This window comes from Cervus canadensis, chromosome 22 (assembly GCF_019320065.1).
Source record: "Cervus canadensis isolate Bull #8, Minnesota chromosome 22, ASM1932006v1, whole genome shotgun sequence".
Lineage (NCBI taxonomy): Eukaryota > Metazoa > Chordata > Mammalia > Artiodactyla > Cervidae > Cervus > Cervus canadensis.
In genome coordinates, this window is record NC_057407.1 from 9440922 (window position 1) to 9467337 (window position 26416).

The following is a 26416-nucleotide window of genomic DNA, read 5'->3' on the forward strand; positions in this document are numbered from 1 at the left end:
TTCCAACCTGTATGCCCTTCCTCCCTCCCATCAGTTCTTCTTTCCTCACTCCCTCTTCTTCCTTGCTTTATTGCATCAGCTAGGACCTATAGTGTAATACTGCATGAAGAGGTGAAAGCAGACATGCTTCTCTGGTTCTCCATCTTAAAGGGAAAACATTCAGTTTTTCACCATTAAGTATGAAGTTAGCTATAGATTTTTTAAAATAAATACCTTTAATTAGATCGGATAAAAGTCCCTTCTAAAAAAAAAAAAAAAGTCCCTCCTACTCCTATTTTGCTGAGTTTTTACCATGAAAAGGTGCTAAACTTTGTCAAATGCTTTTCCCGGAGGTACTGAAATGACTGGTTGGGTTTTCTTTTGTAGTCTGTTGAAAACTAGGATGTAGAACTGATTAAAATTTTTTTAAAATACAATTTTCTCTCCATTGAGTGTTCACTAACAGTGGCTAAAGAAAAATATTCACAATGGACAGCATTTGGAGAAATAGGCACTCTCAATACACCACTGAAGCAAATGTAAACATTTCCAAATTTCTCCAAGATAATTAACAACAGAACAAATTCCTTGGAGAGACCCTTTTACACACAGTAATTTCATTTCTAGGCATTCTAAAGGAGATAATAGAAGATACTGGAAAATATTTAACTGCAAGGATGCTCACCAGGTAATATTTATAACAGCAAAAATCACAATTTAATCTGCTAACAATAAGATGGGTCAAATATATGTCTATATTGATATTATGCAGTCAATATAAATGATGACATAGAATAATATTGTATCCTATGGCAAACCACTTCAAACAGATTTTTAAAATCAAGCCAATGTACATGAAAACATATATATAAATTTAATAAAGCGTTAACTACATTTTACGTGTTTGATTGTTATCAGCTTTGAAGCCCTACCACTCCAATACTTTTTCCTCTTCTGTCTCACATCTGGGAAAGTTGATAAGAAAACTTAGGTGCCCCCTCATTTGGTGTTTATGGGAAATCCAAATCAGACAAGAGCCTGCCCACATACAAGAGTACTCTACCTCAGCTCTACCTTCTAATACCATGAAATACCAAGCCAGTCACCTCTCTGTGCTGCGTCAAGTCATCTCTGAACCTCCTGGGAACCTACCCTGTTCACCTTTAAAACACACATTATGAGAATGATCAATCTTTTCATAGCCTTTTAGTCTGTGTGTGTGGTATGATCAGTCTTGATATCTGAACCAAATTTGGGGTAATGGATCTGACCAAACAGTAAGGCAAAGGGGAAAAAAAGAAAAAATATACTCTGGTGATAAAATTAGGGCAAAATTACTTTTTTCCCTGTTTTGCTTGTTTTTTTTTTTTCTTAAATTTCCTACAAAGAGCCTCCACGTGTCTGATAAAAATCACTAGGTATCACATGTTACACAAGAAGCAAAGAAGTGGTGATATAACTTAAAAATTTTTTTCTGCCACTACTCATAGAATTCTATGAAGGAAGCCTAAGCATGACAGATAAAAGTAAAAGACTCTTTAAGACTATATTATTTGTATCATCTTTCCTCTTTAAATAAAACATTTCCTCCCTAACTCTAATTGGAATCATTTGTCACGGTATCAAGGGCCCAAAAGTTATCTAAGGAATACATTCTTGAACATTTTTCTGAATGAGCAAAAGGCTTCGATAAGAAAGGGGACAGTTGAATCTAGTACAGCTACTTGATACAGATAAAAAGACCCTTAAAAATCAGGAAAACAATTGGAAAAAATTGAATAAGATCTGCACAGTAGATGAGGGTACTGTATAAAATGTTAGTATCTGATTTTCATAATTGGTTTATGCTTATGTAAGAAAATGTCCTATTTTAGGAAATATATACATATATTTGGAGATAAAAGGGCTTATACCTGCAACTTACTTTCAAACACAAAGCTAATCTGGTAAAACATTAACCCGGAGAACCTAGGTTTCTAAGAATTTTTTGTACTATTTGTGTAACAATTCTGTAACTGTGAAATTACTTGAAAAGACAAAATGAAAAATAACTAATGGAAGATACCGGTGAAGCAACATCTTATTGATCCTAAACTCTGGTGAGAGTGTTCTTTTCAGGACTGAGAGGGAGTCAGAGGGAGTCCCCCAGATGGTGTCAATAGTAACAGCTCAAGAGGTGAGGACACCCCAGGGTGAGCAGGTTAAACCCCCAGGTTTCATGTCTCCCAACAGACCTAAACCTGGGACAGAGCCAAAAGGGGCCAGAGGTATGGAGGCTGAGGAAATACACTCAAGTATAAAGTCAGGCTAGGACTGAATGATCTGGATGACAATAAAGTGTCATGGAAATGACTTCTCTCGGACACTTGCAAATAGCATGTTTATAAAGGCATCTTGCACAGCTCACCTAATTGCAGATAGTGCAACCCAAGTACGTGCTGTACTGAGGCCTCAGGGCAGCAAAAGACAGAGAAGGGCGGGCTGTGGGCGGAGGCGGCACACTCTGAGGAGCTTGTTCACTGGCCCTCAGTCCTGTCCGGGCTGAACAAGGCGCAAGGTAAAGCACCTGCCCTGAACCGCGAATCTTACTAAGCACAGGTGTACAACTACAGAACACCATCTCCTACCGTTCAATGACATAAAAGTTGTCTCCATCATCTCCTTGGTCAATGACATGCTCATCAACTTTGACCGTCCTTTCAAACATGGCATCAAGGACTTGGGATAGCTGTTCCTGCAGGCAACACACAAGGAGAAAAGATGGCCTTAACATTTATGAGGGAAAAAAATAAACTGTTTATCTCAGATGGTGACTACATGGGAGAAGTCCTCACATCAGACTATCCCCCACATCCAAGCAGAAATCTAAGGGTCTGAAACAAATGCCTTCCTGTGGCCATTCAGCTTTGCACGTCCACATACACAGCCCAGTTACCAAGCTCTGAGGCAGTATCGCTTGTGGGGGGAAAAAAAAAATTTCTACAATTTACATGAAAACAGGCATCTAAACCATGGTGCCTATTCATCCAGCCACACCCACAAGACTGTCACCTGCCTTGATGACACGCGGACAGCCATGATGGCTCTACTGTATCACGTGTAATGTTATGACGCCACCTTCCTACAGGTGTTGATCTTAACAGGATCATCAAATCTAACAGACTGAGATGTTTCAGAGGTTATCTCGTGGAGCAGCACAGCTGCCCTTCCTAGTCAAGCACATCACTTAATCTGAGTCTGTTTCTTCATTACAAAAAAGTGTTTAATAAATAGCTTCCAGCTCATCAACTTTCATGACTAAAGGAGAAAAATCTACGGAAAATATTTATCACATAATAGGTACTTAATAAATAAGCTCTATTATCAGACACTTAATATTGCTATAGTTATTTATATACAACACATACAATGATTTACCAGTATTACCTGCAATAACCAGAAGGTAACTGCACCAACAAGTATTAAAATAATCAAAACAAAACAGTGCTATTAAATTCTAACAATACAGTGGTCTCAGTCTAGGGCCAGCATCCCTCTGCCAGTGACTGTTGAGCATATGTGCATGCTAAGTTAGCTTCAGTCGTGTCCAACTCTGTGTGACCCTATGAACTGCAGCCCACCAGGCTCCTCTGTCCACGGGATTGTCCAGGCAAGACTACTAGAGTGGGTTGCTGTGCCCTTCTCCAGGGGATCTTGCCAACCCAGGGATCAAATTTTCATCTCTTATGTCTCCTGCATTAGCCGGCAGGTTCTTTAACACTAGCACCGCCTGGGAAGCCCCAGTGACTGTTAGGGAGCACTAGAGACCAGTTTCAACTCACAGAAAGACTTTCTCTTTGGAGGAATGTGGATTGAAGGCTTGGCAAGGAAATAATTTTATTGCTGAATAATTCCATATGATTTAGCATTTTGCTACTTAAAATAATGTATCACCAACAAGCAGCTCTTTAGTTCCATAGTTCCATGGGTGGTGAATACTGTACAAGCTGACAGATACTACAAAAGAAGGCTTGCTACTTGCGTGTCCACATTCATGTGGAGTGTGAGCCCAGTGTTGCCTGAAACCTCACATTTAATTATAGGTAATCTACACCTGGTGTGTATGGCCTGTGGCCTGTCCACTGGCAGCCTCATGTTCTGAGTAACAAATCTTCTGGCCCAGACTCTTCAAAAACATCCGTGTCATGAGATATAGAATAATATATGGGGGAAGCATTCTGGGTTAGAGGGGACTAAAGCCATGCCATGACAACCAAAAGCAACATGTGATTCAGGACTGGAAAACAAAACAAAAAAGCTATAGAAAACTTTCCTGGGAAAAGCTTAATATGGACTGTACTTAGATATTATTATTACAACAGTGTTAAATTTCTTGGGCTTAATAATGATAGTATGTTAATGGAGGAGAATATCTTTGTTCTTGGAAAATATAACTTAAGGCATTTAGTGGCTAAGAGCCATGATGTCCTCAATATATTCATAAATGGTTCAGGACCTTAAAAAGCAGTTTATACGTACCTATATATGTGCATACATATACACATAAGAGACAGAGTAAATATGGCAAAACGTTAACAACTGGTCAATCTAGGTAAAGAATATACACAAGTTTTGATTTTTCCGTAAATTTGAAAATTTAAACACAAAAGTTTGAAAAGCAAATTGTTTTTAAAGTGGAAACAAATACACTCACTGGAATGGCTAAAATTTTAAAAGACGGATAATATCAAAAGTTGGTAAGGATATAGAACAACTGGAAATATCATATATTGTTGGAAGGAATAAAAAATGGTAAAATCACTTTGAAAAAGATCCAGCAGTTTTTTATAAAATAAAAAATACATCTACCCTATGACTCAGCTATTTTTGTCCTCGGGTGTTTTACTGAAGAGCACAAAATGTCCACAGCATTATTATCAAGAGTTAAAAACCAAGAAATAGACCAGGTATCCATTGTCAGAAAAATGAATAAGCAAACTGTCATCTTCATATAATGGAATACTACTCAGAAATAAAAGGGAATGAACTAACATCATGCACAATGACACACTGACATCATGGATCCCTCGAGCTGATCCTCTGAGAAGGACACAGTATAATTTCTACAGTAGCCTGGCCAAGATGTACAACCACATTTCAATCGTGAAGAAACATCAAACAAATTCAAATTGAGGTATATGCTATAATGTAACTAACCAGCACTCTTCAAACTGTCAAGATTATGAAATACAAGAAAGGACTGAAAACTATCAGAAACTGGAGGAGACTATGGAAAAATAACAACCAAAATGGGATTTTGGTTGCAATATGGGATTCTGGACTGGATCATTAACTATGGGGAAAAAAAAACATTAGGGAAAAAACTGATGAAATCTGAACAAGGTTTTTAGTTTAATTAATGATATTTTAATAATGTAAATTCCCTGGTTTTGATAACTGTACCATGGTTATGTAAGATGCTAACATTGGGGGAACTTAGATGAGGGCCATATGGGAACTCTTTACTATGTTCACTTTTTTGTGAGGCTAAAACTAGTTCAAAATAACAAATGAAAAAATAAAATGGAATGCTGAACAACACGAAATAATCTCAAAAATATTGTGCTGAGCAAAAGGAGTTTCTCACAACAGAGAGAAATCTTGTATGATTTATTATATGAAATCTTATATGATTTCATATCTTGTACGATTCCACTTACATGAAATTCTAGAAGGCAAAATGAATTTATGGTAGAATAAATCAAAATAGAAGTTGCCTCTATGGGGAGGGGAACAAGAATTGATCATGAAAGGGCATGAGGAAAGTTTCTGAAGTGGTAGTAATATTCTGTATCTTTTTTCTGGCTGCATACATTGTGTGGCATGCGAAACTTTAGCTCCCTGATAAGTGCCTGCATTTGGAGTGCAGTCTTAGTCTTAGCGACTGGACCGCCAGGGAAGTCCTAACTTCTATAATCTTCTTTCTTTTTTAAAAATATTTATTTTTATGTATTTGGCTGTGCTGGGTCTTAACTGCAGTATCTAGTTTCCTGACCAGGGATTGAACTCGGGCCCTCTACATTGGGACTGCAGAGTCTTAGCCACTGAACTATCAGGGAAGTCCCCAAAATTCTATATTCTTGACAGGGGCTTGGATTACTTAAAGGTATACATTTGTCAAACCTAAGTGAATGTACATTTAAAACTCATGCATGCGTTTCATTACATGTAAACAGCAACAAACAAATATTGAACTCCAGTTCATGATATGAATACCAAAATTTTTAAGGCAACTATACTGACACTATCCAAAAAAAATAAGATGGGTTAATGTAGGGCAGCAAACAGCTGACTGTAAACGTTTTACTGGAACACAGCCATACACTTTCATTTATTCATTGCCTATGGCTGCTTTCCTGCTACAATAATGAAGTTCAGCACTTGTGACAGAAATGTTTCCTATTTGCTATGGGCTTCCCTGGTGGCTCAGATGGTAAAGAATTCGTTTGCAATGAGAGAGACCTGGGTTCGATACCCCGGTTGGGAAGATACCCTGGAAGAGGGCATGGCAACCCACTCTGGTATTCTTGCCTGGAGAATCCCCATGGACAGAGAAGCCTGGTGGGCTGCAGTCCAGGGGGTCCCAAAGAGTCGGACACAACTGAGTGACTAAGCACAGCACACATCTGGTTCTTCTAGCAAAAGGTTGCCAACCCCTTTGTTGAGGGTAGATGGCATATAACACAACAAGCATAGTAAAGTGTTAATGTTAGAATCAAGGCAGAGGATAAATACATGTTCTGTAAAACCCTTCTCACTTCGTTGTATTTGAACATTTTCAAGATAAAATGTCAGAAAAATATAATTAAATTTGAAAAATTTATTTTTCAATACTGAAATGGTAAAATGATGTTCTTCATCACTAAGAAAAATCTGAATACTAGACTGACATAACAACTTCCTTTGGAACATCTGCTAGTATAACATTTACCAGGGGTTTTATTCACAGTAGATAAAGAAGTAAGTCCCTTTTCTATTGATACAGATGGGTCTTCCAGGGAAAACAACAGACAGACTAGTATTTATTACAACCAGCCTTTCCTTGAACTCACTGTTCTTGTTTTATTCAGTCTTAGACTAATAGATTTCTGATTAAAGTTCCAGCTATCCCTATAACCACAAAGCTACCAAACAGTCTGGTTTTTACAGACGCCAGGAATACATCATGGACTCATGTCTGACCAATCCAGTTCCCAGAGGGCTGTGGGAATATCTTCAGAAGACTTTATTTGCAGGAACTGGGTAGTAGGAAAATTCTATTTCCCATCCCTTCTGTCTCTGCACATTCTGGGATTCCCCAGCAGGCCCAGCACTTCAGTCATCCATGGGCCTTCAGCACATGGCCCTCAAAGTACTGAAGAAATAGGAAATTTGAAGCACCTCTGTGCTCAGGAGGCAGCCCTGTTCTCCATCTTCACCAAGAAGGGGAAGACAGGCACACACAGATCCTGTGCGGAGCCCAATAGACACATACCACGCTGTGTGTCCCAGTCCTGGGGTCTAAACTGAGAATAATCACAAGAGATGCCTCACACCAAAGAGGTGAGAAGTCACCCACTTCCAGTGTGTAACTGCTACTGGTAAGGAGGACACCACACTGGCATCTTTAGAGAAATTACTCTGCAGCATAAATAAAGATCCTCCGAACTAAGCCAGGGTCATGCAAACCTGAGCATTTCCTTTTGACATGACCCAAATGCATGGTCCGCAAATCGTACTGCCTTGGAGGAAGTACCAAAGCAGTTCAGAGAAATATTAAAAGTCATCTGTGTTTAGCTATAGTGCTAAACACAATGCAAAAGAAGAAGCTAAGGTTTTATTGCCTCATATGGCTGTGGCTAAGATGCTAAAAACTGTTTAAATAATGAAAAGCTAAAAGACAAAAATATTTTACAAAGTCAGTGCTACCGGATCAAGATTTTTGAAGAGAAGAATATCTTTGCAAGCTTCCTGAAGTCTGCACCGCTGTTGATCTGTTTTAGGATGAATCACCTGCCAATCCAAAGAAAACAAGGGAAATTTTAATATTCCATTTAAAAATATTACTTAACTTACAAATTAAAATATTTCTTTCTCCTAAAAATGGGAAAAATTAAGAGTATGTTTACCATAATTTTAATTTTATACAAATACCAAGCAGCACCCTGATCGTGGACAGGCAATGGGATGGGGGTATGGCTGGCAGCAAGTCAGCTATCCGCTGGGAGCCCCAGAATCCCCATCCGTAAGGCAGAAGGTTACACGTTCATTCATTCAACAAACATTTGCATCAGCTAGGTGCCAGGCACCATCTCAGCTCTGAGGACAGAGCAGTGAACACAAGACATAAACACCTGCTCTCACCATCAATAAACACATGAAGTATGGTAGAGAGTGGTAGGGCCAAGGAGAAAAATAAGGCCGGGCAGGGTGATTAAAAGTGTGTGCACACGCAGGCCTGTGTCCAGATGAGGCCTGAGGAGGTGACCTTTGTGTCAAGACCCTAAGGAACTGAGGACAACCTGTGGGGGTGAGTCATGTGGACGTCTCTGTGAAGACAACCTCAAGCAGAAGGAACAGCAAATGGAAACAATATGTTGGGTGAATAGCATGTTTGAGAAAAACCAGGAGACAGGTGTGACTGACAAAGAGCGAGGGGAAAAGATCAGGAAGAGACCTGGTTTGGGGGTTAGGTGGAGGGCAACGTAAATCACAGAACTGGAACTTTTCTCTAGTGACATGGGGGCAATCTCAGGGTTCTGACTGAGGAAGGAAAGAGATCTGACTGATGATTTTAAAGGCTCAAGTTGGTTCCTAAGTGAAGAACAGCCTTGAGGGACACAGGAGCAGAAGCCAGGAAGCATCTGAGATTATCCTAGTGTTAAACTTATGATCAAGGTGGTAGCCATGGAGGTGTTGAGAAGTACTGGAATTTTGGATATGATCTGAAGACTGAGCCCACTGGATTTGCTGAAAAATTGAATGCGGGTATAAAAAATTAAGAGGAGCTGAGGGTGACCTTAAAATTTTGGACCTGAGCAACAGGAAGGATAGAGCTGCCATTTAATAAGCTGGGGAAGACTGTGGGTGAGAAAGAATGTCTCAGTGGAAATCATCAGGAGCTTACTGTAAGCTGTCTATTGAAATCTAAATGGAGATGGCAAGTAAACAACCACTGTATGAGCAGGAGTTCAAACATCGACAAACTTAGTATTACCAGTAATATTAGTGGTGCCTACAAAATCAGAGTTGCCATAGAATTAAATGAGCTGATACAGGCAGTGTTTAAAATAGAACCCGGCATTCAGTAGGTGCTCAATAATTATTACTACTACCACTAATACTATAGATAGTCAATGCTTGTTTTTCGAACTAAAAAAGAATTATTGCCCAGCAACGATGTTATAATTGAAAAACCTATTAAGCACCATCCTAAATATTGTCTTCACCCTAAAAAATCTACATCACTTAATTTAGACCAGAAATAACAGATGTCAAAGTGCTAAGTAATTTAAATTTATAATATTAGTCAGTTGAAAAAGTTTTAACTTTTAAAAGTCTTTTCAAAATTTTATAACATCAAGAATGAAAAATTTAAAAACCTACATGTCTATTATATTCACACAATGGTAGCATTTTATTATTAGAATAGTTCAGAAATCTTTTCTAGTCTGCTCACTTTAAGGCATATTTGAAAGATCATTAAAGATTCTTTTTAACATCAATCTTTTTAAAAAGACGGTTCAAATTTGCTTTTATAAAAGTAACTTGTTAACTATATAATAGTTTAAAAATCTGAGTTTTTGAAAAAGCAACCCCCAAATCAACTGTAGTCTTGCAACAACTACTGTTAAAATCTGGGGTGTATGCCTTCCAGGCATAAATCTTTGTACAAATAAGTAAACAAGTAAATGGGTATGAAGATGGATAGATACTCAAAATTTTTTTGTATTACAAAATGCTGTATAAAATGTACCTCAAATTTACAACAGTCCATGTCCTTAAATCCAGTCCTGTACCATCATTTCCAATGGCTTCAGATTTTCTTGATTTGAATGTGCCATAATTTAGCCCCTGGAAACCCCTATTTTAGTTCATTTATGTTGCTTCCATCTTTCACTATTACAATACTGCAATAACCTCCCTAGAAAGGATCCTTAGGAAGGATCCAACTGGTAGGCATGAATTCTCCTGCAGGTAACTGCTGAGTCAGTTGGCTTGACTAAGTATAAAGCTGACAGCTACAGCTAGGCACCCCTTCTTATCATATCCTCAACCAATCTTGCTTCCTATTCTTCTTAATAATTGTCAGTATGTTAGATAAACGACAATATGCTGAGATTTTAATCTGTATTTATTTTAAATATCAGCATGATTAGACTTGGTACACAGAGAAGGGGAGTGAGTGGGGACTGAAATTATTCTACCTAATACCTTTGCTGCAGTTCTTACCCTTGGATCAGTATCTTCCTCTTCCTCATCAGGGTTATAGGTCTCAGCACAGACTAAAGTTGGAGAGAAAAAAAATAAAGAGAAAAATGAATAAAACAGATGTGTATTTTACTGGAAAATAGGAAGTAAACATAATTTCCTTTTGTTCACTGTTTTCTAAAGCTATAATGAACTTTGCAACCCCTTCCTTCAATTAACTAATATATTAAGTACCTAGTAATGCCAGGCATTCTGTTAGTGATGAAAAGTCAGCTATCCAGGGATTGGTAGTCCAAATAGAAGAGAAACCATAAAAAACATCATCTACTAAATTCTATGGTAGTGGCAAGGATAAGCAAGGAAGTACTGTCTCTGCTGAGCTATGAAGCAGGAACAGAAAACCACCAAGCACAATACATGCAATATAAACATATGGATATGGAATTGGAGTAATCACGAAAAAAAATCAAAATATCTCAACCTCATTATGTATTAGAATGACTTGAAAGAATGAATTTTAACAAAATAAATATAATACTATTTGTCAGGCTCTGTTATAAATACAATATTATATAATTCAAAGCCAACTTGGTTTTCTTTGTAGGTAATCTGTGTTTGTACTAGTGGGCTGCAGGACTTGTCTTTATCAAAATTCAAAGATTTAAAAAATGTTAACCAAAAAAAAAGACAATGCTAACCAAACATTTGTTTATAATACCATGATATCATAAATGACATAAGTATGCATTTGAATAATTCAGCTATGAGAAAGATTGAGAAAGAATCCCATTGGCTAATAAACAGTCAGCTCTATGGGAAAAAAGGCAAAAAAAGGTGAAGAATATACTATTAATACGTAGCAGACTCTCCTTCCACAAAGAAGGACTTCCATGAGAAAGAAGCAGAGCTAAAAATGGTGGGGAGAGGGAATAAATAAGTATGTGTGTATATATATATATATATACACATATGAGAGAGAGATATATACACACATACACAGAAGTGAAAGTTGCTCAGTTGTGTCCGACTCTTTGCGACCCCATGGACTATAGTCCATGGAATTCTCCAGGCCATAATACTGGAGTGGGTAGCCTTTCCCTTCTCCAGGGGATCCTTTCCGACTGAGAGATCGCACCCAAGTCTCCCACACTGCATTTTTACCAGCTTAGCCACCAGGAAAGCCCATATAAAAATTTTTAATGTATTAATTTTTCCAAAAGGAAACAAAAGAAGGATAAACCAAAAAAGTAATAAAATTGTTTCCTACAAGGTAGGCAGAAACCAAAAAGGGACAGGGTAGGGAAAGGAATGAAACTTCTCTGAGAACAAAAGTTTATATAGTTTTGACATTTAAGCCCTGTTAAAATGTTTTACATATTCTTAACATAAATTTGATAAGGATGGAGGAACCCAAAAACTGAATACAAAGAAAAACAAATGACCCTAACCACATATCAGGTTGATAACATAACCACAGAAAAGGAAAGAGGAATGATTTTAAGTAGCTTCTGAACATAATACTCTGACCATCCACCCTCAGTGGGATGTATCCAACAACAAAAAAGAATTGATGATGGCAGTGGTACAATAATTCCAAAACTCCTCTGTGTACTACAGCTGTGAGTAAACAAATATACACTTAGTTTTTTACTGGAGAAAAGGGGAATATTAATACAATACAGAACACTAGATGAGTTAGAATTGGAGATGTCAATACAAGTCATGCTTTTAAAATCTTACCCATAGGGATGACAATAGTAGACACAGTGAATTATGTAATGAATAAAAAAGTTAGTGTACTCATAAACTATTTTGCCAAGAATGTCTAGATGTGATCACTGGTGTTACCCAGGAAGCAACAAACCTGTTCCTTCCTCACAACAGCTTTAGTATAATAGGTCATTATAGCTAAGGAAAAGTTTTTCTTCTAAAAAAATCCTCAATTATTTGCAATAACTGTGTGACCTGGCTTGGTTTACTTCAAATCTCCACCTTCTCTTCTGCACACTGGAGCTGGTGATTCCGCTCTGAGGACTGTTGTAAGGATCCAAGTAAACAAGTGCCTGGCACACAGTAAGGAGGCAGCAAATGTCACCTCGCTGAACTACTGCCATTATCATGTTTCACTTGTTCTGGTTTTCTGGAGCTTTAATTACTATTATCTTGGTTCTATTCTCTATCCGAGCTCTTTCAACAACTGTCCTCTCTTCAAGGCTGTCTTGTATTACAGATTTTGCCCTTAAAAATTTTACTTCGCTTGCCCTCTCATGCAACTACGCCAAAGCCTTTGACTGTGTGGATCACAACAAGCTGTGGAAAATTCTTAAAGAAGGGAATACCAGACCACCTGACCTGCCTCCTGAGAAATCTGTATGCAGGTCAAGAAGCAACAGTTAGAACTGGACATGGAACAACAGACTGGTTCCAAATTGGGAAAGGAGTATGTCAAGGCTGTATATTGTCACCCTGGTTATTTAACTTATATGCAGAGTACATCATGAGAAATGCTGGGGTGGATGAAGCAAAGCTGGAATCAAGATTGCTGGGAGAAATACGAATAACCTCAGATATACAGATACCACCCTTACGGCAAAAAGTGAAGAGGAACTAAAGAGCCTCTTGATAAAAGTGAAAGAGGAGAGTGAAAAAGCTGGCTTAAAACTCAACATTCAAAAAACTAAGATTATGGCATCTGGACCCATCACTTCATGGCAAATAGATGGATAAATGATGGAAACAGCGACAGACTTCCTTTTCTTGGGCTCCAAAATCACTGCAGATGGTGACTGCAGCCATGAAATTAAAAGATGCTTGCTCCTTGGAAGAAAAGTTATGACCAACCTAGACAGCATATTAAAAAGCAGATACATTACTTTGCCAACAAAGGTCCGTCTAGTCAAAGCTATGGTTTTCCCAGTAGTCATGTATGGATGTGAGAGTTGGACCATAAAGAAAGCTGAGCGCGAAAGAATTGATGCTTTTGAACTGTGGTGCTGGAGAAGACTCTGGAGAGTCCCTTGGACTGCAAGATCAAACCAGACAATCCTAAAGGAAATCAACCCTGAATACTCATTGGAAGGACTGATGCTGAAGCTGAAGCTCCGGTACTTTGGCCACCTGATGTGAAGAACTGACTCACTGGAAAAGACCCTGATGCTGGGAAAGACTGAAGGCAGAAGAAGGGGACAACAGAGGACAAGATGGTTGGATAGCATCACCAACTCAATGGACATAAGTTTGAACAAACTCCAGGAAATGGTGAAGGTCAGGGAAGCCGGGCATGCTGCAGTCCATGGCGTTGCAGAGTTGGACATGACTGAGCAACTGAACAACAAATCAGCATTTTGTAGTGGACCCTTCTAATCTTCATTCCTCTTATATCCTTAATCCACCAACTTCATTTATAAGCCTTATGTTGTTTTTTAGGGTTTACATCTTATTTGTGAGCAGGCAAGGGATATGACTGATTCTTGACCCTACACTCCATTCTTCTGTATAATGGCTAAAAATCTCTATGTATCTACAATGAAGGGATGAGATGATACATACCACTCTCAATTCCTGATTTCTTAGAGACATTTATTCACTGCAGTGCTGGTCTAGCCGCCCTCCAGCTTCCTCCTTCTCACTGACTTTCTGAACTAATGGAATACCTGAGAAATGGTAACTCCCCACGTGACCTGTGGACAGGATGCCCTTTCTTGTCCAGCCTATAGGTGTGGGCCATGCCTTCTGTGCTGTACCGCCATCAATACTCTGCCTAACAGGAAACCAGAATCCTTAAACAGACTGAGGAAAACTCGGGAGAAGGGAGTAAGAGAACAGACATCATTCTAATCCCTAAAACAGCATCAGGTAATGTTCTGTATAGAGTGCTGCCCAACTCCTTGTAGCACAGGCTTTTGGAGCTGAGCCAGGGAAGGGATGGAATATAACGACTCCCTATCTTTCGCCAAGCCATTCCTCTTTCCACAAGGCAACAAGTTTATCTCAGGACTGTCCTAAAGATTAAGGCAGACACGTTCCTGAGTTCTTAGATGTTACTGCTGTCACTTTTCATATTTTCATAGGTATTTGAGTAGGGGGCTGAGAAAGCTGTGTTGAAGGCAGCTCATCAGACACTACGTTAAACTGCAAACCTCTTGGTTCTCTGTGCTCTTGATTAACGCTGTCATTGTCAGCCCAGTTTTCTAAACTAGAAATCTGGAACTCACCATTACTGCCTTCTTTCCATCTGTTACCCAATGAATACATCAAATTTTGCCTCAGAAATATTCTCATATTTGACCTCTATTCAGTCTACCCTGTTACTCCTTGGTCCAGGATTTCAAAATGTCTTCTTTGATAAATGCATTTTGAAAACCCTCATTTTGGAGATAGGTGGGTACACGGGGATTATATTAACTTTCTCTACTTTTGCATATGTATGGAAATTTTTCATTTAAAAAGTTGAAAATAACAAGTCTTTTAATGATGAGACTGACAGGATTTTACTGATAATGACACTTAGTCTTGAGCTCGATTATTTTCAGGCTTGCTCTTCTTCTGATTTTGGAGGAAAGTACTGTAGCGCCTTAGCTCATTTTTGTATTTTTAGACATTAATTTAACTGAGGCAACAAATGTTACATCTTGAAGTCTTAAGACACAGAATTATGATTTAAACAAAAGCAATTATTTTCATTAAAATTATTAATATGTTTCGTATTTGTGAAAAATGGAGAAGGAAGTAGCAACCCACTCCAGTATTCTTGCCCGGGAAATCCCATGGACAGAGAAGCTGGTGGGCTACAGTCTATGGGGTTGCAAAGAGTTGGACACGACTGAGCACACACAGACATTAGTGGAAAAACAGTGTATCTTTATTTTTTTAAACTGGTTTGGATGTTTTCACCTTTCTTTTTGAACATCAGACTCAACTCCTTTTTCTTCTTCCTCTGTTTACCTCAACCTCTCTACTTCTTCCTGGTCCTGATCCCAAATTACTTTTCTCATTTTCTATATAAAAATCTATTTTTAGTTCTCTGTGATTGCTGTCCCTTATGGTTCTAAATATCAGGAAGCTTATCACAGTGTACAAGTTACCTGGGGAGTCCCGGGGTTAGTGTGATCCCCTCTGGAGCCTCAAGAACTACAATGAAAGTCATGAGATGCTCAAGACCTGTTGAAGACAAAGGCTAATAAAACAGCAGCGCAGCCCCACTTGAGGGAAGTAATTGCCTCCACTGCACAGCAGATGTCACTAGTTAGTAATAGGAAACTACAAAGCAACAATGGCTTATCCAGTCTAATCTCCTCCTCTAGATTTTAACTGCTGCTTTCTTCATCCAGAAATGTGAATCACTAAAGTGTATTTGTGAGAGAAAACCCCTTCATTTCTACCAGGCCTGGTCACTGGCTTCAGGCCCTATGCTGTCCTGCTGGTTCCCATGAGGAGTTGATACAGCCTGGTATATTAGAGAGCTAGAGCTGCCATAACAAAACACTACAGACTGGGTGCCTTTTTAAACAGCAGTAATCTAAAAAAATAAATAAATAAACAAACAGCAGTAATCTATAAAATGAAAGGTTTTTGGTTTTCCTTTTTTAAGTTTTTAAATGAACAGAATCAAACTAACGTTTCAAACTCAAGGACAGTTAACGCTAATCTAGGACAAATTCAAGAAATCTGCCTTGAAAGAATTTATGGACTGTCTTCAATTGATGTATTTATCACTTGATGTAGAGGGGCTGTTCTGCTAGAACGTAGGATTTGGAAGGTGCAGTTTTTCAATTCCAGTACTTTGCAGGGGAGAGGCAGCATCAAAGAGGGGAAGGCCTCATCTCTGAAGCTACACTCACAACAGTCTGAGAGTGGACCCATTAGTCCACACTCACTATTTCTCTACGTCCCCAGTCCTTGGTCTCTTCCATGGTATGAGGATATAACAATACTAGAACCATGTTAAAGGGTTAATAACAGGAGGAGACATTCACATTCACATTCACATTCACATTCAAGGCCTGGCTCACAGGAGACACTCAAGAACTGCGAGCTCTCCTCTGCTGCTCGACCTTCCAGGTTATTACTCAGTCAGACATCCTGAGTCGTTGAATTCTCTTCCGCAGTGTCTGACAAAGCACATGTATTCACACAAATAGTTTAGCTGAGATCCTTGGATCACATCAGGAGCCCATTTCCTAACTCTCTTTCCAATTTATTTTATTAAAATTTTCTTTTCCTTTGGCTGTACCTCATGGCACATTCAGATCTTCCCTGCCCGGGGGCTGAACCCATGCCCTCTGCAGTGGGAGCAGAGTCTTAACCTCTGCACCACCAGAGAAGTTCCTCCAATTTTATCTCCTCTCCAACGGCCAGAGCAGCTGGGTCCCGTTTATCCTCCTTCAAGTCTTAAGACATTCTTCTACCTAGAATGCATCCTTCTTGGTACTTGCCCAAGAGTAACCATATTTTCCAACTTCCAGTGCAACTTCTGCCTCCCTCCAAGAAGCGCTTCTTGATTTTTTTTTTTCTGCCTACAATAATTTATCTTCCTGATTCCTGATCCTTCCTGATCCAGCTATATTTACCAACACTGTTCCAAATGTTAACTATACACCAGCGAACAAAACAGATGAAATTCCCTGCCCGACTGGCATTTATACCCTTGCATACTGAACGAGATGGTAAACGGAATAAGTAAGTTAAAAGAGGAAGGGCACTAAGGAGAAAATAAAGTAGGGAGATAGGCTGTGTTTGTGTGCTGGGGAGGGGCGAGGATTTTAGATAGGCTTTACTTAAGGCCTGGGAAGGTATCCTTCAAATGAGGGTCTGAAGAATGTGAGTGAGCAGTCCACAAAGGTAGCTTTGGTGAGATATGGGAACAAAAGTCTGACTAGAATGGGCTCAAGAGAGAACAGAAGAGAAACTCGAAGTATGTACAGACCACTCTTTTGAGAGGTTTTGCTGTAAAGACAGGCAGAGAGAAAGAGTGGTAGCTGGAGAGGGGACAGTGATTTGTAGAAGTTGTACTTTAAGAAGGGACAGCCAGTGATGTGCTGCTGAGAAAAAACAGCTGAATGATGAGGATTACGCAGGGTAAAGAAGAGGTAACTGCTGGAAGGACGCAGGGTTGAGATCTAGTGTACAGGTGGACAACTGGACTCACAGGCAGGTGGGAAGGTCAGATGTGGTGGGAGTCATGGAAATTCTCTTCTATTATTTCTGTCTCTTTAGTTAAACTGAGAAGATTATCTGCTAGGAATAGGAGCAGGAGGAGGTGTTATAGGTTTGGGGAGAAAGAAGGTATGAAAGACTTACCTAGGAGAACAAGAGAGTGAAAGAAGTATAGAAACAGTATGATTGTGGTCACCAAGAGTGCACTAGAGGTTAATGATCATGAACTGAGAGTGAGATCAGTCAGCAGGGCTGCGTGTTTCCCTTCCACCAAGGACAGATGCAGTGCAGACACAGAATATGTGGAGAATGGGTTTAACCAGAGTGTGGCTTAGCCAAGCAAATATAAAAGGAAAAGAGAACTGAGGAAGTGGTTATAATCACTGATCAAGAAATTTAAGGTTAGTAAGGAGGAACTGAGAAAGAATGAGAAAGAGACAGGATCAATGAGTTGTGAGAGCTGGAGGAGGACAGCAAAGGAGCTGTTGGAAGACCTGGATCACTGATTGAGCATATGAAAGTTGCGATGCTGGTCCTACCACAGTACAACCACGGCAGTGAGCAGCTGAAGTAGGCGGAAGACCACAACCCCGGAGGAGAGGAGGTCAAGGAATGGAAAGACCGGATGGTCAAAGTATTATCTATGTGGAAATAAGAAGGAACCTGGGGGCTATTATAGGACTAAAACAAGGAGGGGCGGTGGCTGGGAGAATATAATGTGAGGTTTGAGGCTGAGGGCTTTAGGGAGGAGAGAGCAGTCTGGAAGCAACAGTGAGGAACAAAAGAGACATTCACTCATCTGCTATCAGTGTTACAAGGAAAGTGAAAGAGAAGTGAGCCTTCAGGGCAAGCCAAGCTTCAGCTAGATAATGAAGATGAAGACCCAACTCAGAGTATGGGCTAAGAAATTTAGGGGATTTAGCTGAAGACTGAGCAAGAGTTCTAGAGGGTACAAGAATGGGTACTTAGGGTTGGGAAGGTTAGTACTTAGGCATTAAGCTATCTTTGGGCATTTTATCACCTTGACTGTTTCAAATTATGTAACCTCTGCTTTGCCCCAGTTTCCCCACCCGTATAATGGGGTAATCATAGCATGTAACTCATAGTGTTAGTGTGAGGATTATATTCAACAACACAAGGCAGGCATTTAGGAAGACCTTAAAAATGTGTACCGAGTACACAGCCTACACTCAAAAAACATTAGCTCTTGCTAACAAGCTATTTTCTCTGCTGCATAATCATTTTTGGTTCTGTTAAGAATTCTTTATTTTCATTTAACATTTGAGTGATATTAATAAGTTTTAACTTTTCAATAAGACTGTAAGAGCTAAGGATGAGGGATAATACCAAGCACTTGTCTGAGTTCTGCAGAGTTCAAGGACTGAACCACACTGACAAACAGCCTACGCAGCAATTCATCTGTGACCCTCTGTGACCTCTGGAGGAGGTGTCACTGCACTCTCCATTTCCCCGGCCTGTCCCACAGATATCAACAGCTATTATTACGAAACTTTGGGTAAAACGAGGTGCAGGGAAGAACAGAAATGGGAGATAGCAGTTCATAAGTCTCATACTAGCCTTAATTCCTACTCTATTTCCTCTCCATAAATGACTTTTTTTTTTCTTTTTTAGCTGCACTTCGAGGCATAAGGGATCTAAGTCCCTTTTCACCCCCAACCAGGGATCAAACCCGTACCCCCTGCAGTGAAAGCTCAGTCCTCACCACTGGACCACCAGGGAATTCCTATCTCTGTAAATGACTTTTTATAGGAAACAACACATTCTTCTAACTCCTTTCAACAGACTTTGGTGTACAGCCTTAGCAAAAACTTTCTGAAAACATAAATGAGCAGATTCTCTCAAAGAAAAGGACTGAGGAGTAGACAAGGGATTTGGAGCCTTACTAGATAATTAGGTCACATGACAATTTAAAATCAAGAAACTTCCCTGAAAAAGGGATATGAAAGAATGACAGGAAACATATAGCTCACATAGCAATTTTGAAACACATTAACATCCCAACTGTACAACCAAATAAACTAGATATATCCAGAAGCTTAGCATTTTAATTATAAGAAAAACTTTCAGAAAACATATTTATCAGCTCTATGAAAAAATGGGAACCGTCTCAGCTTAAGAACAATCATGAAATAAAGAGACATATATATAGTCAATACATATTTACTGAATACTTGCTGTGTGCCAGGAAGTAGGTCCCAGTCACAGATCAAAATTATTGAGTCAATAAAAAAGAGCAAAATTAAATTATCTAGATCCTAACAGTTAAATGGGAAATGTATTATTAAACTTGTTGTTGTGTTAGTCACTCAGTTGTGCCCGACTCTTTGCGACCCCATGGACTGCAGCCCACCAGGCTCCTCTGTCCACGAGATTTTCCAGGCAAGGATACTGGAGTGGGTTGACGTCTCCTTCTCCAGGGGATCTTCCCAACCCAGGGATCGAACCCAGATCTCCTGCACTGCAGGCAGATTCTTTACCAACTGAGCTTATAGTTGCTATAAAAAAATAAAAAGACTTCCTGTATTTGGAAAATATTCATTTTTTGTTAATAAAGGAATGCCAAATAAAACAATCTGAGAAACTATTTTACTTCTAAATTAAAGGAGTACATTTGTAAGTCAAGAATATACAAATATATTTAAAAAATAAATGAAAGGAGTCAGCACCACCTATATTAGTGAGATGGAGGTGAAGAACAGGTCTTGGCAGGGCGTCTTTCTCCCTTTAGCCCATTTTCTAGATTGTCTCTTGAAAGTAGAATAAAGAAGCCAAGGCAATGCTCAGTCTCTGACCAGAGACTGCTACTCCCAGCGCTACAACTGAGGAAGTAATTTAAGGGGCTCAACAACCTGAGCAAGAAGTTAATGGCTGACTTCGCTGGTGGTTCCGTGGTTAAGAATCCACCTGCCAATGCAGGAGACACGGATTCAATCTCTGCTCTGGGAAGACCACACATGCCAAGCCCGTGCTCCACAACTATTGAGCCCAGGCTCCAGGGCCTGCAAACTGCCACTACTGAGGCCTCGCGCCCTAGGGCCTGTGCCTCACAAGAGAAACCACCTCAGTGAGAGGCCCGTGCACCACAACACAGAGCAACCCCCTCGCCTCAACTAGAAAAAGCCCATGTGCAGCAACGAAGACCCACCACAGCCAAAAATAAAAATAAATAGACCTTAAAAAAAAATTAATGGCAAGTGTAATCTAGAATGCCAGAAATAGTCATATGAAAAGTTGTTTTTAGAAGCCCTAATTATGAACATGGAAAAATATCAATGACATAAATGAGACAAACTTACTATAGTAATCTAAAAATAAGCACATATATATTTAAAACAAAATGAAACAACAAAGGCATCACAGGTAATTCTGATAATGTTCTATAATGCTATCAACTTACCTTTTTATTAAAAAGATGAACATGTTTTTATTTAAGATAATTCCATCTTAAAATAACATTTTAGTAGTATGTTATGAAAAAGAATATATACCTGATACTCGCCGATCAAATCTGCCAGGAATTGGAACTGCAAAACAAAAAAACAATGTTTAGTCATCATTATGTCACACGACCCCATCTTTATTTCCCCTTTTTGTAAAGATCTTTCAGAGCAAAATCAGGAAACTCAATACCAAGTGGTGGGTCAATTCATATTCTTCCATCATCAACCACAGACAGTGGTTCAACATGTTCACATAAAGACAGCATAAAGAATATATATATATGTCTTTGAAAACAAACTCTTCATAACTTTAACATGAGTGGGAATTTTATTTCTGCTCACATTCAAGTTCCATCTAATTTGTGTCACACCAGATGAGAAAGAAGTCTACTAAATTTACTGGTAATGTCACGATATCAAACATTTAAACTTTATTCTTTTAAAAATAATTACAAGACCTGCTAACTAATAGTATTTACATTTCCTTTTAAAATAATTCAGTGAGTATTACACTAAAATAAAAAAATGAACCATTAAGTTATCTCCTTCAATATGGATGGGTTTTTTCCACCCATGGTCAGTGTATTAATCAGAAAAATGTATCACATGTCTTTAAGTTAAAAATCTTTTTTTTCTTTTTGCTAATTTTTCCTACTTCTCACCTATATCATTCCTTGTGCTTGATGGTTATCTGAATTCTTACTACTGAACTATATCATTTGAACAAGGTGGGTTTTTCTACCTTCAAAGATTAATCTGATTAATTTTATTTTAAAAAACATACAGAATATGCCTTATTAGTCTCCAAAAAACAGAAATTTGAGGGTTACTAAAAAAGAAATTGAAGATGGCTCTGAGAGCCAAACTCTAATGCAAAGTTTCTAAAACAAATATAGACCCAGGAAGGAGGGAAATGCTCATCTTAATAGGATTAGAATTATCATTTTGCATAGCACAGGGTCAAAGATATGTTACTGGAACAAATAGGCAAATAATCAAAAGAAAATCCCGGTGGTTCCTGGAAGTACCTACAATAGCCTGCCACTACTTCCTCAATAAAAGAATGGATTAAAAATATAAGCAGAGTACCTAGTACATGCCATGCAGTATAGTAGACAATTTAGAAAACATTAGTGGACAAAATAAAGATCCCTCATTTTATGAAGCTTGAGGGATGTGGGAGAGTTGCCTTTGATCATTTTAAAACACACGTCTCATCACTCAGGTAAACAGATGAAAATACACCAGCGTAAGCCCTCAATCCAGGCCTCATGGGGTTTCCGTAATTAAGACCCCACCAAATATTAGTATACAACTTGAAATTATAAAGCACACAGTGAAACAATTTAGCATGGGTGCTATCAGGGGATACCTCAAAGGGCTAGATAGAAAAATTATAGACCTATCATAAAATAAGAACTGTATGTTTAAAACAAAGACAAAGAAGGAATCAAAATTTTTAAATGTGAACTTAAAATCACTACTTCCATCTATCATGCAAAAAAAAGACAAAATTATTTTTTTTTAATTCCTTAAGCATTCCCACTAACTGAACGAGTTCAAAAGTGTTAAAAAAAAAAAAAAAGTTGACTTAAGGTGCAAAATGTAATTAAAAACAAGAGACTTAAGGCATTTAGGTTGAATGGATGACTATGTGGATGAAAAGGTAAATAAAATGGGCATAGACATGCTGCCTGATGAATCTATGTGTTATTTCATTTTAAATTAGTACACATCTTAAAAACTTTTATAGGGTCAGAGGAAACAGCTGCAGTTGGAAGAAGATACAACGCCAAGGCACACAGAGGATGCAGTCAATAACTACAGCACTCAGAGACCACCGATTCTAATTTCACCACTGCTTAGAGAGCTCAAAACACAGCAGATTAGACTTTATGTTAATCCAAGTATTCAACCAGTGTAAATCTGAGAAAATCTTCCAGCAGAAAACAGTGCCTAAAATGCTCTCCTTTTCTATCATAAACAAATACTGATAGGGAGTAGAAAAACTTAAAATTTAGGTTATCTGATCTGAAAACATGTGCCTCAAAAATAATAACAGCACAGCATAGCAAATCTCAAAAGTGGAATACAACGCAGCTGTCAGGGCAGGCCCTTCAGCATGGTTAATGACAACATGGAGACTGCCAGGAAGGGCTGCCACCAAAGGGTGACAATTGTGCTGGGCCCTCATAGGCCACGGGGTGAGAGTGCATCTCTGGGCAAAGCTTAAGGAAAGCCCCAAAGGCAAGAAGGTTTTAGGATTAGATAAATATCCCAGGGTGCCTGGAAACAGATGAGGGAGAAGTAGGGTGTCAGGGGAGGACCACTCAATGAAGCAAGAGAAGCCCAAGAAAAGTGCTGGCTAATGGCTCAGCGGTAAAAAATCCATCTGCAGTTCGGGAGACACAGGAGACTCAGGTTTGATCCCTGAGTTGTAAAGATCCCCTGGAGAAGGAAATGGCAACCCGCTCCAGTATTCTTGCCAGGAAAATCCCATGGACAGAGGAGCCTGGCAGGCTACGGTCAGTGGGGTCGCAAAGAGTCAGACATGCCTGAAGCAACTGAGCATGACCCAGCTAGGTCCTGAGACCCAATCAGTAAACTCTAGGACTCACTGTTGGTTCACAATTAAGGAAAAAGAAAAGAAGAGAAGGAAAAGAGAAAAGATAAAGTATCTTCCATGAGTTCACACACAAATTAATTCTGCTTTCTCTGAGGGTCAGAAGAGGGAAAGAATGCTGCTATCCTTTCTTCACTTTTTCTTTCTGTAGAATCTTGTGCTGGTTGAACAAGGTACATGGTCGTTGAAGTTTACAGCAAAAACTCTGACAGTATGTTTGCCCTGGTATGGTAGTTTCTGCCAATACCTGTGACTATATGATGATATTTAAGTCCATCCCATTGAGCTTTTTCTCTAGTCTGTCCGGCATCTGATATCCATCTTCCTACAATCTACCCACAGAGAACTCCTATCAGACCCTGCTGGGGCCTCTAGTCATATAATTTACGTAAATACTTCCCTCCAACATCAAACTTACCAAATGAGCTGTTTTGTGAGCTGACCATTTTTTAATTTATTTATTTTTTGAGGCTTTTGCAACCTGGCTTCCAACTATTATTAAAGTAGCCTCTTCTAAAATCACAATTTTCCTCTATATTATTCTTCTATATTGATTATTTCCTCTATCATTGAGCTAAATAGAAATCATTCAATATTGGTTGGTGCCAAATATATATTCATTCATTCAAGAAATAATTACTGAATCCTTCTATGACAGGCACTATGCGATCTAGTAGGGAAATACGAATAAAAGTGATTCAGATATGGCCCCTGCCCACAAAGATCTTGAAAGTGAAAGTCACTCAATGATGTCCGACTCTTTGAGACTCCATGGGCTATACAGTCCAAGGAATTCTCCAGCCCAGAATACTGGAGTGGGTAGCCTTTCCCTTCTCCAGGGGATCTTCCCAACCCAGGGATCGAACCCAGGTCTCCTGCATTGCAGGCAGATTCTTTACCAGCTGAGCACAAGGGAGGCCCAACAAAGATCTTAGGAGCTATCTAAAAATGACCAATAATTATCATCATAATGATGTGGTATCTATTGATACTACAACAAAGGCAAGTACAGAGTACTCCGTGAGCACATAGGAAGAGTGCCTACATAAGGCCCAGGAAGGTCTGGGTCTATAGAGAGTCATTTCTATGCATGGTTGGTATGGAAGCTGAGTGAACTCAGGATTTCGGGAAATGAAAGACAAATGATATGGCATGAGCACTGTGGGAAAGGAACAAAGAGATAAGGGAGAAGAAGTGAGCAAGGCCCATTTTGGAAGCCATCCTGTGGCAGAGCAATATTCAGAATTAATAAACCATAGTTATTTCTTTTCTTTTTTTTTAATTTTTATTAGTTGGAGGCTAATTACTTAACAACATTTCAGTGGGTTTTGTTATACATTGACATGAATCAGCCATGGAGTTACACGTATTCCCCATCCCGATCCCCCCTCCCACCTCCCTCCCCACCCGATTCCTCTGGGTCTTCCCAGTGCACCAGGCCCGAGCACTTGTCTCATGCATCCCACCTGGGCTGGTGATCTGTTTCACTATAGATAATATACATGCTGTTCTTTATCATAGTTATTTCTATGTATTTTCTTTTTTGTTCAGCTGGGGGAGAAGAGTAGGAACAAAGATTTAACCTGATAAAGATTCCCCTGGATGTGACTGCAAAACCAGAGGGGAATATCTGGAGAAGAGTGATTAAGGCTTAATGAGAGATGAAGACACCCCCAGACAAGGTGGAGCTGGAGACAACCACTTGGAAATGATCCCTGTGTGTGGATCAGCTGTGGACACAGCATTTCATTATGAGGAAACTGGAGCAAAGGGAGTCATCACAGACTGGATTTTATAAAGATCACTCTTGACTGCAGTTGGTGGAAGGAGGTAGTGCACTGGTTAGATGTGTGGCTGCAGACAGGAAGAAAATAAAAGGAGTCTAGAGATTTACAGAAGATTAAAATCTATAATTTTAATGTAGTGATAAACTTAATGTTTGTTCCATAACAACATCAACTGAAGTTATACACCTACAATTACAAAAGAAAAAGTATTCAATATGCGCTTCATTCAATCTATAAATAAGGGTGCTGTCATGGATCCCCAAGTTATAAAATGTCAGAGTGGCAAAGTATTTTTGAATTCATCTAATCTGGTCATGGCAAGCAAGTTTCATCTCACATGACAACTCTAATTGATGTCACGGGTCCACCTGAATCATCCTGACTCCTTCCTTTCTTTCATTACTCACATCTGCTTCATTAATATTTCCATCTGTTCTCCCACCCACTTTGTTTCTTGAATCAGTCTACCTTTCTCCATATCCACCCTAGTCTGAAGGGCATCATTTCTTGCCAGGAATGATTGTCAAACCTGTCTTCCCACAGCCCATTTTGCTCTACATCAATCTATTTCCCACACAGTCTTCAGAGTGATCTCAAAATTTTGGAAGAAAATCTGGCAGTTTCTGTCAAAATTGTTACTGTGAACTGCCTTTGACCTAGCAATAATTCCACTTCCAAGAATATGTTTTATATATGTATATAAAATACTATATGTAACACTATAATCACTATAGTATTGTACGTAATAGAAAAAAGTAAAAATAAAAGTTGTCTAGAAAAAGAAGTTAAGGAAATACTGGTATAGCTAGAGTATGAACTTCTATGCACACATTAGAATTTAGGATGTCACAGACCTACATGAACTGCCAGGGAGACCTTCAAGATAGATATACTGTTAAGTAAAAAAAAAGTCTGACAATCATATGAAATAACCCTAATTTTCTAAAAATCTTGTCATCAAA

General features: G+C 39.0%; 1 protein-coding gene across 1 annotated transcript in view; it reads right to left on the minus strand.

The window, feature by feature from the left end:
• Window positions 1–26416, minus strand: part of PRKAR2A (protein kinase cAMP-dependent type II regulatory subunit alpha) — a 70665-nt gene that overhangs the window by 26186 nt on the left and 18063 nt on the right. The window contains exons 2-5 of the mRNA XM_043443441.1: window positions 21093–21128; window positions 10450–10502; window positions 7927–8010; window positions 2607–2713 (exon numbers count right to left, since the gene is read on the minus strand). Of these exons, the coding sequence (XP_043299376.1) occupies window positions 2607–2713; window positions 7927–8010; window positions 10450–10502; window positions 21093–21128 (280 nt within the window). The remainder of the gene's footprint in view (window positions 1–2606; window positions 2714–7926; window positions 8011–10449; window positions 10503–21092; window positions 21129–26416) is intronic.